Raw genomic sequence first — 12,333 nt, 5'->3', positions numbered from 1 at the left:
CCAGTTTTCCCACATCCTCTCCAGCATATATCATTTTTCTGTTTTGTCATGCCCGTGCTGGCTCTTTTTTCTCTCATTAATTCCAGTCCTATGCCACTTACTGCATCGTGGATATCTCAAGTTGGATGTCTCATTAAACATCTAAAACTCAATTTCTAAAACTTGTCTACCTTCCAACCCCAAATCCTATCTTCTTAACTTCCCTATTTCTCTTTCAGTATGCCTTTAGTCAACCACGTTCGTACAATTTCAGTATCAGGTGATAAATCTCCAACTCTTGCCATTTCTACTGCTGTGACATATGATATCTATCCACTTCTCTCCATTCTGCTACCTAAATTTGGGTCCTCATCATCTTTTGTCCAGACTGTCACAGTCCTAATTGGTTCTTCTTCTTCCAGTTTCCTTTTTATTTTATTTTATTTTTATTTTTTGGCAATTGGGGTTAAGTGACTTTCCCAAGGTCACACAGCTAGTAAGTATCAAGTGTTTGATCTGAGGCCAGATTTGAACTCAGGTCCTCCTGACTTCAGGGCCGGTGCTCTATCCACCACGTTATCTACCTGCCCCCAGTTTCCTTTTTAAACCATCCTCTACCCAGTTACCAAGTTGATATTCCTAAAGCATAGGTACAACAGTGTCACTACCCTGCTCAAAAAGTTGCAGTGGCTCCCTATGGCCTCCAGGATAAAATGTAAGCTCCTATTTTTGGGCAAAGTACTTCAAAATCTGGCCTAAACCTACCCTTTCTGACTATTTTCATTCCCTTAATTTCATAATCTGTTAAAAAAAAAACAGTCAAGGAGGATGGCTAGAGATGGGACCATATCAATCAATCAATAAACAATTATTAAGCACCTACTATGTGCCAGGCAGTGCACTGAGACCTGAGGATACAAAAAGAAAAATATAGTCTTTGCCCTGAAGGGCATTATGATCTAATGGCAGAGACAGCATGCAGACACATATATTTGAAATATATACAGGATAAATAGGAAATAATTAACAAAGGGAAGGAACTAGAATTAAGACAAGTTAGGAACGTCTTCCTGTAAAAGATGAAATTTTAGTTCAGACTTGAAGGAAGCCATCAGGGAAGTTAGTAGTCAGAGTTGAGGCAGGAGAGAGTTCTAGGAATGGATGACAGCTGAAGAAAATGCCTGGAGCTGAGAGATGGAGCCATACATCTGCTCCATGTTCCTGTCCTTGCTCCTCACTCAGTACACAGCCCAGGGTCCTAGTGACAGAGCTGCCGATTGGCACCTCTTCCTTCTACTTCTCTGCTGCACCTGGGACTTGTTCTTTGCCTGACACAAAGCCACTAGGACTGGAAAGGTCTACACACTTCTAGCTAGACTCCTTCTTTACTGTCTGCAGACCTCTCTGCTTCTCTGTTTCTGCGGGGGTTGATGATTAAAAAGATAATAATTCTGATCAGGACTCTGCCGGGTGCATTTTTTGTATCTTTGTGAAGTAATTGTTGGGGAGAAAATGGTTATAAGAATTATTTCTACTCTGCCCTGTTCCTGAATTTCTCCAGCACTCTTTTCACCATGCCTTGTTGCTGTTTATTGTGGGCATCCTTGATAACAGTATAAAAAGGGAACATGAAGGCTTTTGCAGATTTTCTTGAGTATGTCACATCTTCACAGTCGTAAATTCCCTGAAGTATATAGTAAATAGAGGCTCTCATATTTATTATTTGTTGATTAGAGAAATGTATTTAATCCAGTAAGCACTCTTCTAACAAAATATTTTCCATGTATATGATAACACCATTTCAAGATTCCTTGAAAGAACCCAAAACAGATCATTTTGTTCGGTGACCTTCAGAGAATATCAAGAGAGACATAAGTTTCAGACACTTAGGCTTGTCAAAGCTATTCGCCATCATCGTGGAATTTTCTTTTTTTAGTCTTAAATGAGGGAGGCCCCATAGATGTTGACATCTTCCAAAATTATCTGTTTACCACTTGTAAATTTTGCTCATTCCACAAGGCTTTTTCAGTGAAATTCATGGCTCAAGAGATTGGCCTAGAAGGTTATAAAAGGAAAAAGCAATTGACTGAATTTAATTAAATTCAGCAAGCCTCATTAGGGTTCCTGCTATCGTTCAGGTGCTATGCTTGGCCCAAAATTTGAAACACTTCCCTCGTTCCATATTCTAAATTCATCATGTCCATGTCAAGAGGTGGGTAGTATGTTTCGTCATGAGTCCATTGGAGCCTGAGAGAACAGCCAGCATCTTCCCATGATAGTGCAACATCGGTATTCATTCCATCAATGTTGCTATTATCTGATAGTGTCTGACTGATCCTATCAGAACCATGAAAGTAGAGTGGGTGGGAATTTTATTTATATTTAATTTCTTCCACCATTAGAAGTGGTAGAAGTAGTTTCACCCCAAACATGCAGATATACAGTAAACAATAATGAAAGTTAGTTTTGTATTTTGTCATTTTTTTAGTAATGGTCAATGCGGAATTTTAGAATACCATTCTGCTAGTAGAGAAAAATTTTTTTAAAAATTCTTCATCTAGCCCTTTCTCATCATGGCATTTGTTCTGAGCTTTAAAAGCTGTGTGAATTTCAGTAAGTTCCTTACCATCTCTGCATCTCAGTTTCCTCCTCTGTAATATGATTGTTAGATTTAGTGATTTCTGAAATTTTTTCTAATATTTTGTAATCCTAATGTAAGTTTGTATGAGTGTATAGGTGGTAATAAATATTGACGATTCCCATAAGGATCTCTTTAACTTGCTTAGTTTTCAGCCTAATGATGATCTAAAATGCATATGTAAGTTGAGTCAGAGGTATTGTACTTAATAGTACAATATCAAAAATTACTTAAGGTATGAGATATTCTTCTGAGTTTTAATGTTATTTTAATCCTCTCCTATCTATGCCTTATCCGCAACTTTGGGGGCAAAAACTAAAGGTTCAGTAGCTGAAACAAATTTGTTGTTGCAGGTATCTACTGATGGAAATGCTGGACTCTTGGCAGAACCCCAGATTGCCATGATCTGTGGCAAACTCAATATGCACATGAATGTGCAGAATGGGAAATGGGAGAGTGACCCATCTGGGACAAAAACTTGCATTGGAGCAAAAGAGGGAATTTTGCAGTACTGCCAGGAAGTAAGTACCTCTGTCAATTGACAGTTTTAACACCTTTAAAAGAACTTCTGCAATCATTTTTCTTGCATATCACTTTTTTTTATTAAGAATATCCTTTCCATTTGAGAGGGCATGGTATAGTAGATCCTGGGTCAACCTTGAAATCAACAAAACCTGTGTCCTGCCTTTGAAACATTGGCTGTTTGACCATGACCATGTCACTGGGAACTTGTTAGACTGGAAGTTACAGATGAGGTAACCATCTGTTACCTCAGCCAATATGTATTAGAGAACAGCCAATATATATATATTAGAGAAAGTTTCCTTACCAGGAGTTCCCTATACCCAGGAAATTACTGGTCTGGACTAAAAAACCCAGTATTTCCATTAAACTCAGAATAACAGAGTTAACAGACTTGTGGACAGTTAGACTATTTAAAAAAAAGCCACACAACCTGATCTAGGAATGTGGATTTTTGAGTTCTAAACATGCTCACACTAGAAAAGTCTGATCTCCATCAGTCGTTAATTTCTACTGGAAGGAGGTTTTTCCATTTCTTACTTAGTGTCCATAGAAGACCACTAGTCAGTATTTTTTTTATTATATTCCTTCATATTTTGAAAGATTTCTTTCAGTATTCTTGTGTCTAATGTGAATTAGGATTAATAAATGCTATTTAATTTTCTATCTTTTGGAAATAAGAAAAATTGTGCCCCCCAAAATGTCAATCTTGTTGTTTTGAAAAAATTATGTATTTTATATCACATATAGAAATACACATATACACATAATTGATAACTGTAGAATGGGAAGATTCGGGTTGTAGCAGTGTTTAGCTGGAGTCTGTGTGTTGAACTCTACCATTGTGAGTTGGTCTGAACCTGGTCAAGTATTACTACTTCCCAGTGACACACGCATAGACCGAGGAGTCAGGGACAGAATCCTAGAACTAATCAGAAATGTAATAATGAGGGTTTTGGTGGGACTACCTTACACTGACTTTCTCCCCTGTGCTTTTCTGGCATGGAATGGTGGTGTGGAGAACCTCTCACCTACTGTCTGCCTTGTTACTCCCTTGCTTTACCCTAATGTAGAATTGGTTGGAGATGAAGCTAGCTGTCTTGCTGCTAATTCCTCTCACATGAGACCTCCCTTTTTTGTAACCCATAAATATTCGTTTCTGCCTTTATTGAGGACTCCTTTGTACTTGGTATAAGAAGTTCCCACATGCATGTGCCTTTCTCTTGTGATAAATCAAGTTACTGTCCATGACTTGGGGAGTCATGACTTGTGGTTAGCAATGTCATTGTATTAAAATACAAATGGCCATTTGAATCTGTAACAGTTCTATATACTTGATTGCTTTCAGTGAGATTGGAATTAAAGGAGGACAGAACCTTGGTGGGGAAACAGATTTAAAGGCTTGGGGTTGCGTAAGCCAAACGTTTTATTTTGTCAGTGAAAACTGATTTGTGGCTCAAGCTTAATATTCACTGAGAGTACAGTATATTAAAGGGAGATAGATTGTATTATGTGGAGACTTATTTCTCTGAGATACTGGACAATCAGGAGCCCAAGGCTGTCAACAGGCAGAGTTTCTTTCTCCCTCTCTCTCTTTCTCTCTGTCTCTCCCTCTTTGTTGCTGTCTCTGTCTCTTTCTCCCTCTCTTTCTCTGTCTTTTCCCCTCTCTGTCTCTCCTTTTTTCCCTGCCTCCCTCCCCTTTTTCCTCCCTCCTTTTCCCTCTCCTTTCCTTATGTCTTCCTCTCTCCCCCCTTTTGTCCCTGTTTCTCCTCTCTTTCTTTGCCAGTTCTCCTTTACTCTAGTGATTTACTGACATCTCTGCTTGCCTAGCTTACTAGCACAGCGACTGTATATGTGTGTATATATCTGCATCTTTTTATTTTGACAAAAGCTTAAGAAATTTTTATTTTGCTAGACCTATGATTTCATTGGTGTTGGTAACTTCTGGTGAGGAAATTTCCCCCAGCGATTATAGTTACAGCAATTAGAGAATCATGGCATTACAGAATTTGAGAATTGGAAGCAATTTCAGTGGCCATTGATTCCAACCCATTTATGAAAGGTATCCCTGATAGGCAAGTCAGAAAGCATTAATTAGGCACCCTTTATGTGCCAGACACTGTGCTAAGCACTAGGGATGCAAAGAAGGAAAAAAACTATCCCTGTTCTCAAGGAGAGCGACATGGGGAGACAATGTGCAAACAACTATGTGTGAACAAGATATAGAAAAATTGGAGGTAATTTTAGAGGGAAGGCGCTAGCATTAAAAGGGCTCAGGACAGGCTTCTTGAAGATGGAATTTTAGCTGAGATCTGAAGGAAGCTTGAGAATCCAAGTGATAGAGAATTCTGTTGAGAGGGAGAGAATTCTAGGCATGAGGAACAGCCAGGAAAAATAGTTAGAAATGCAGTGTCTTATGTGAGGAAGAGCAAGGAAGCTATTATGTTTGAGGGAGCAGAATAAGATATAAGAAAACTGGTGAAGTCAGAATTTGCCAGACTATAAACGGCTTTGAAAGCCAAACAGGATTTCACACTTGAGTTTATCGAATAAGAGTGTGGCATGGTCAGAGCTGTGTTTTAGAAAAATCAGTTTGAGACAGCTAGATGGCACAATGCATGGAGCTCTGGGCCTAGAGTCAGGAAGACCTAAGTTCAAATCTAGGCTCAGACACTTACTAGCTGTATGGCATCAGGCAAGTCATTTAACCCTGTTTGCCTCAGTTTCTTCATTTGTAAAATGAGCTAGACAAGGAAATGGCACACCACTCTACTGTCTTTGTCACAAAACCCCCAAAAGGGGTCACAAAGAGTCGGACACAACCAAACAACAATAGCAAAGCATGGACTGGAATGGGATGAGACAAGGCAAGAAGCCCAAACAAAAGGCTATTGAAGGGGCAGCTAGGTGGTACAGTGGATAGAGTACCAGCTCTGGATTCAGGAGGACCTGAGTTCAAATGCAGCCTCAGACACATAACACTCATTAGCTGTGTGACTCTGGGCAAGTCACTTAACCCCATTGCCTAGTCAAAAAAAAAAAAGACTATTGAAGTAGTTAGGCAGTAGGGTGATGAGGATTATGGCAGTTTCAGTAGGGAGAAGGGCATATATACAAGAGAAGTTCTAAAGGTTGGCAGGATTTGGCAACAGATTGGGCATAGGGAAGAGGCAGAGTGAGAGGGAGTGAGGAATCCCAGATAACTAGGTTTCAAGCGTGAGTGACTGGGAGGATGGTTGTGCTCTAGAAAGTAATAAGGAAATTAGGATGTAGGAAGCATTTTGGGGTAAAGATACTGAATTTACTTTTGGACATTCTGCATTTAATATAATTATACCTAAGAAGTAGGCTCTGCCTGGAGACCTCCAAGCAAAGGAAACCTTTTGAAGCTGCACATTCTGCTTGTGGTCAGCTCTAATTACTAAGAAGTTGTACCCCCACCCCCAGCAAGCCTAAATTTGCTCTTTTTGCAATGTTTGCCCATTATTTCTGGTTTTGCCGCCCCTTGGGGAATAAAATACTTAAAGACAGTTCACTGTACTAAGCCTTCTCGTCTCCAAGGTAAATATACCCATTTCCTTCCATTGATAGTCTTCTGAAATGGACTTATGGCTCATCACCATGCTGGTTATCCTGTTTTAGACACATGCCAGCTTATTAATGTCCTTAAACTGTGGCACCCAGAACCGAACTCTATACCAGAAGAGATCTGATAAGAGATCTCTCCAGTGGGACTGTATCCTTCCTGTTAGTGAAAGTTATGCTCCTCTTAATTTAACCCACCATCATATTAGCTCTTTTGGCTGTTGCATCAAACTGTCGACTTGAGTAGAGCAGTTTGTTAAAACTTCTGGATTATTTTTGGAACCGCTGTCTAATCATGCCTCCCTATCTTATCTACATGAAGTTTTTCTTGCTTTGTATCCTAGTGTAAACTTTTACATTTAACCTTAGTGAATTTAATATGATTAGATTCAGCCTATGCAATAATAGCCTGTCAAAATTATTTTGGATCCTGACTCCTTTATCCATTGTGTTAACTATCCATCTCAGTTTAGTGTTCTTTGAAAATGTGATGAGCCTGCCTTCTGTGTCTTCAAGTCATTGATACTTAACATTAAACATATAGGGCAATCACATATCCCTGGGGCATACCATTAGAGAGCACCTGCCACGTGTAGTTTGAACCATAAAGAACTATTCTTAGAGTTTTTCCGCCTAACTCTAATTCATATCTCTCCACCTTCTTCATAAGAATATTAAAAGATACTTTATTCAAAGTTTTGCTAAAACCTATGTAAACTATGCAGCATTCCTGTCAGCTACTAATTTCATAATCCTGTCAAAAAAGAAATGTGGTTAGCCTGGCATGACCTGTTCATTCAACATTACTTCCCCTTCTGCTCTGCAATCCAGCCAAACTGTCCTTCACTCACAAGACTCTGTTTCCCATTTTTGCACCTTTTCACTGACTGTCACCCATGTCTGGAACGTACCGCCTCCTTGCCTTCAAGTCATATCACTCTCTTCATTTAAGATGCAGCTCAAGTACCATCTTCTGCATGAAGCTTTTCCAGATTCCCTCACTAATAGTTCTCTCCCTCCTAAACTACCTTGTATTGAATTATCTTGTATATGTATATGCATATGTATGTGTTAAATTTATATTTATGCTGTATTTCTTTTTGTATGTGTTTGTGTCCCTCCTTCTAGAAAATCATTGCAAGTAAGAATTGTTTCATTTTTTGTACTTTGTACCTAGCTCAGTGCTTGGCACACAGTTGGCACTTAATAAATACTTCTTGATTGATTGATGAAATCCTGTTAGCTCTTTGCAATCATCACTTCCTAGCAGTCTCTTTAATGATCCCTTAGAGTTTTCCTAAGAAATAGATCAATAAAGCACACTGGCCTGTAATTTGCAATCTCTGTTATCTTTTCTGAAAATTGAACCAGTAGCCCTACTCCAGTCTTGTGGTTTCTCTGCAGGTTTCCATAACCTTTCAAGTGTCATTGACAGTGGCTCAGCATTCATGTCTTCTAGTTCTCATAGAATTCAAGAACGTAGTCCATCTCTAGTGACTTGAATTCACTGAGGTTCACTAGAGACCGTCTTCTTCTCTCTCCCTACTTCTCTTGGATATCAACTCTGTTAGTCATTTTTGTGTTGTCATCTCAATTGCAGGTTGGCACTAGACTCCTTGCTTTTCCTCATATAAGACACTACATCTCCAACTCTGAGTCTTTTCACTGACTGTCCCTCATGCCTAGAGTTCTCTTTCTTCATTTCTGTCTCTTAACTTCCTGAGCTTCCTTCGGATCTCAGCTAAAATCCCACCTTGTTCAAGAAGCCTTTCTGGATCCCCTTTAATGCTAGTGCCTTCCCTCTAAAATTACCTCCAATCTATCTGTATCTTTTTCGTACATAGTTATTTTCATGTCTCGCTATTACACCGTGAGCTCTTTGAGAGCAGGGGTGTTTTTTTTGCCCTTCTTTTGAGAATGTTTGTTCATATCCTTTGACCATTTACCTATTGGTGAATGGCTATTATATTTATATGTATTTCCAAACCCTTATCATAGAAATTCGATACAGAGTTTGTTCCTTTTTGACCATTTTTCTTCTTATCCTACTTAGATGCATTAAGGTTGTCTATGCAGAAGCTTTTCAAAAATTTCTAGTAAAAAAACTTACCGATTTTATCTTTGTAATTGCCTCTATCTCTTGTTTGGGTAAAAATACATCTCTTCCCGTAGCTATGAGAGGTACGTGATCTGTTTCTCTTCTAAATTTTTATTGGTATGTGATCTTTAATATTAAGGTCACATATACATTTAGAATGTATTATGGAATGTGATGCCAGACTGCTTTCCAGTTGTCCTAGCAGTTTTTATCAAATAGAGGGTTTTTCCCTAGGTAATTTTTGTTTTCCACTTTAACAAACAGTAGGTTATTGAGTTCTTTTGTTTCTGAATCTCCTTTGTTTTATCCATTCCACTGACCCATCTCTCTCTCTCTCTCTCTCTCTCTCTCTCTCTCTCTCTCTCTCTCTCTCTCTCCCTCTCTCCCTCCCTCCCTCCCCTTCTCTCCCCCTCCCTTTAACCAGCACCACATGGTTTTGATGATTGCTGTTTAATAATATAATTTGAAGTCAGAAAGTACTTCTCCCTCCATCTTTCCTTCTTTTCATCATTTTCCTTGAAATTCTAGGTTTTGTTTTTTGGGGGTTTTTTTAGGTAATTGGGGTTAAGTGACTTGCCCAGGCTCACACAGCTGGTAAATGTTAAGTGTTTGGTCTGAGGCCAGATTTGAACTCGGTTCCTCCTGACTTTAGGGCCGGTGCTCTATCCACTGTGCCGTCTCGCTGCCCCATAGATTTTTTTTTTTAATGAATTTTGTTATTGTTTTATTGAGCTCTGTAAAGTATTCCCTTGGTAATTTGGTTGGTATAACATTAAAAGTACAAATTACTTTTGGTAGTAGTGTCATTTTCATTATATTGGCAAGGCCTAGCCATGAACTCTGAACATTCCTCCAGTTATTTGGCTTGCTCTTTATTTCTTTAAGGAGTGCTGCATAATTGAATCTTTATAAGTCTTTTGTGTGCTTTGGGAGGTAAATCCCCAGATATTTTATGAATTTTGTCATTATTTGAAATGGGATTTCCCTTTCCATTATTGTTTATTGTGTTTTGATATTTGATTTCTGTAGAAATGTTGATTTTTGAGGATTGATTTTATAGCCTACAACTTTTCTGAAGCTATTAACTGTCTCAGTATCTTTGCTGATTCCCTGAGGTTTTCCAAGTGAACTGTCACATCAGCAAACAGGTATAGTTTTATCTCCTCTTTACTCATCTTTAGTCCTTTAATTTCTTTCTCTTATTGTTATTGCCAGCATTTCCAGAATGATATCAAATAATAGTGGAGAAAGTGGACATCCTTGCTTCATTCTCATATTTATTGGGAAAGGGTGTTATGTGTCCCTCTTGTATATGATGCTTGCTTTTGGTTTTAGATAGATGCTTTTTTATGATATTAAAAAAGTTCTCTCTGTGCCTGTACTTTGTAAATTTGTTTTTTGTTTTAGCGTAAAAGATTGTTGTACTTTCTCAAAGGCACTTTCTACATCTACTGAAATGAGCATATGGTTTTGGATATCTTCATTTTTGATATGATTAATTATGTTGCGTCCCTGATATAAATCCCACTATACCACCTAGCTGCCCCAAGTTTATTACAAATATTGATTTCTTGTATATGGTTCCTTTCAGTGTAACATAGTTTCCTTGTTTATCCCTTTTTAATTTTTGAACATTTGTCTTTGCTTTGTCTGATACCACAATGACGATTCCTTCTTTTTCCATCTCCTCAGTTTTACTTTGTATATACCTTTGGTTTTTTTTGTTGTGTTTCTTATAACCAGCAGATCGTTAGGTTTGTTTGCTTATCCAATATTTCACTCTTTTTATCTTACTGGACTTTTTTTAATCCATTCACATTTAACGTTTTGAGAGTTAGGTTTATATTTACTTCCATCTGTCTCTAAAATTTTTTTCATGTTTTGATTTTTCCCCTCTTCTTCTGTAAATATAATATTGCATTCATTCGGTTACTTTAATCTTTTTTTTTAAAATGTGGTCCTCTTTCTGCTGGCTTTCTTCTCACATCTGATCCTGTCTTCGTATTTCTACCCATTTCTCTTTAGTATTTTGTTTTAGTTCCTTTTCTTCTCCTGCTTTTACTGATTTATATTTGTTCCTTTCTCTTTTCCCCCCTCAGTAAAGTAAATTCCCCCTACCACTCTTCTACTTGAGGTAGTCCTGTTTGTTAGTGTTTTAAGTTTTGGGGTTTTTTGGTGTCCCTTTACAAAAAGGATTTCTCTCTCTCTCTTCATTTGTGTCTTCCCTTTCCCTTTACTCTAGACCTCTGATTCATGACTCCTGTAATCATCTGTTCTCTCTCTTTTGCCTCTCTTCTTACAACCAAAGCTTCCAAGGCATCCATTCTTGGCTCAGACCTAGGCACTTTCTGCCACTGCCTTGTAGGGCTTACCCTATGGATTACCCTTTTCCATTGTGTTTTACTCTAAGAACACTCATAATTATTACAAGTGTCACACACACACACCTCCTCCCATCACCCACTTATATATGTGCTTGTGTGTGTGTGTGTGTTTATGTGTGTATGTGTGTATATGTATATGTTTTTTTCTTGTTGGCTTTTTTTAATATTAGCCTGGAAATTTCCTTCCTGTGCCCATGCTTTCCCACTCCCCTAGGTTCCAGTTGTCCCCTGGGGTTCCAACTCCCCTCCTCTTAGAACCAGTAGACTTCACGCACCAAATCCCCCAGGCCTCATCCAGTGTAAGGTGTATTTATCTCCCTTCACCCATAGGAGTGTTCATCAGTGGAATCTCCTCTTACCTCCAAAGTAAGACCTTCTTCCTTCCCCTCTCTTTACCCTCTCTCCCCCATTCCTCACCCAGTTTCCTGTAGGCTCTTCTCTTTCTGAGCCCACAGAAATCACTTTGCCCTCATCGATAGCCCTTGATTTAGCCCCGACACATCACTCTCTCTCCCTGCTAGCCTCTCTCCCTTTCATGTCCTCTCCCATGTTGTAATGTAGTCCACAAAAGAAGCATTCACCTATAAGCAGGATGTCACCAAGTCCAGTCTGTAATGCCCTATCTGCCTCTTCACTGTTACCTCTACCAGACTTCTGCCTTCACTCCTGTCTCCTTGTGTGTATTGAGAAAGAAGTCTCTGTTGTCGCTGTCTGGTTTATTCACTCCTCCTGCATTTTTAAATTTGGATTATTTGAGAAGCAAATAATCTTGTTTTCTTTCTAAAAATGTTTCAAACTCTTCTTTATTATTGGATATCCTTCTTTCTTCTTGTATGGTTAATTTGCAGGATATCACCCTGGCCTGCAGCCAGAGCTCCAATGCTCTTTGGAATACATTATTCCATTCCCTCCTCCTTTTTCTAAGTGCAGAATAGACTTGTATTATTTGAATGTGCTTTCCTTTGTATTTGATTGTCTTTCTCTAAATGGCTTGCAGAATTTGTTTCTGAATTGCATTATTAAATTTAACCACTATATGTCTTGGAATTTGCAGGTTGTTTTTTTTTTTTCCTGGAGGAAATCTGTGGATTCTTTCCATTGGAATTTCATTTTCTATGTTCAGATGT

The 12,333-nt window shown here is 38.6% G+C and overlaps 1 protein-coding gene across 2 annotated transcripts in view; it reads left to right on the top strand.

Annotated features, from left to right (window-relative positions):
- The window catches only part of APP (amyloid beta precursor protein), a 171,291-nt gene that overhangs the window by 22,604 nt on the left and 136,354 nt on the right, over nt 1-12,333 (top strand). For both annotated transcript variants that reach the window (XM_020995844.2, XM_020995845.2), the window contains exon 2: nt 2,971-3,138. In XM_020995844.2, coding sequence (XP_020851503.1) covers nt 2,971-3,138 — 168 coding nt within the window. The remainder of the gene's footprint in view (nt 1-2,970; nt 3,139-12,333) is intronic.

This window comes from Phascolarctos cinereus, unplaced genomic scaffold (genome assembly GCF_003287225.1).
Source record: "Phascolarctos cinereus isolate Bilbo 61053 unplaced genomic scaffold, phaCin_HiC Scaffold_726;HRSCAF=1367, whole genome shotgun sequence".
NCBI lineage: Eukaryota > Metazoa > Chordata > Mammalia > Diprotodontia > Phascolarctidae > Phascolarctos > Phascolarctos cinereus.
Note: the sequence above shows the minus strand (reverse complement) of the source record. Positions and strands in the feature narration are given on the sequence as shown.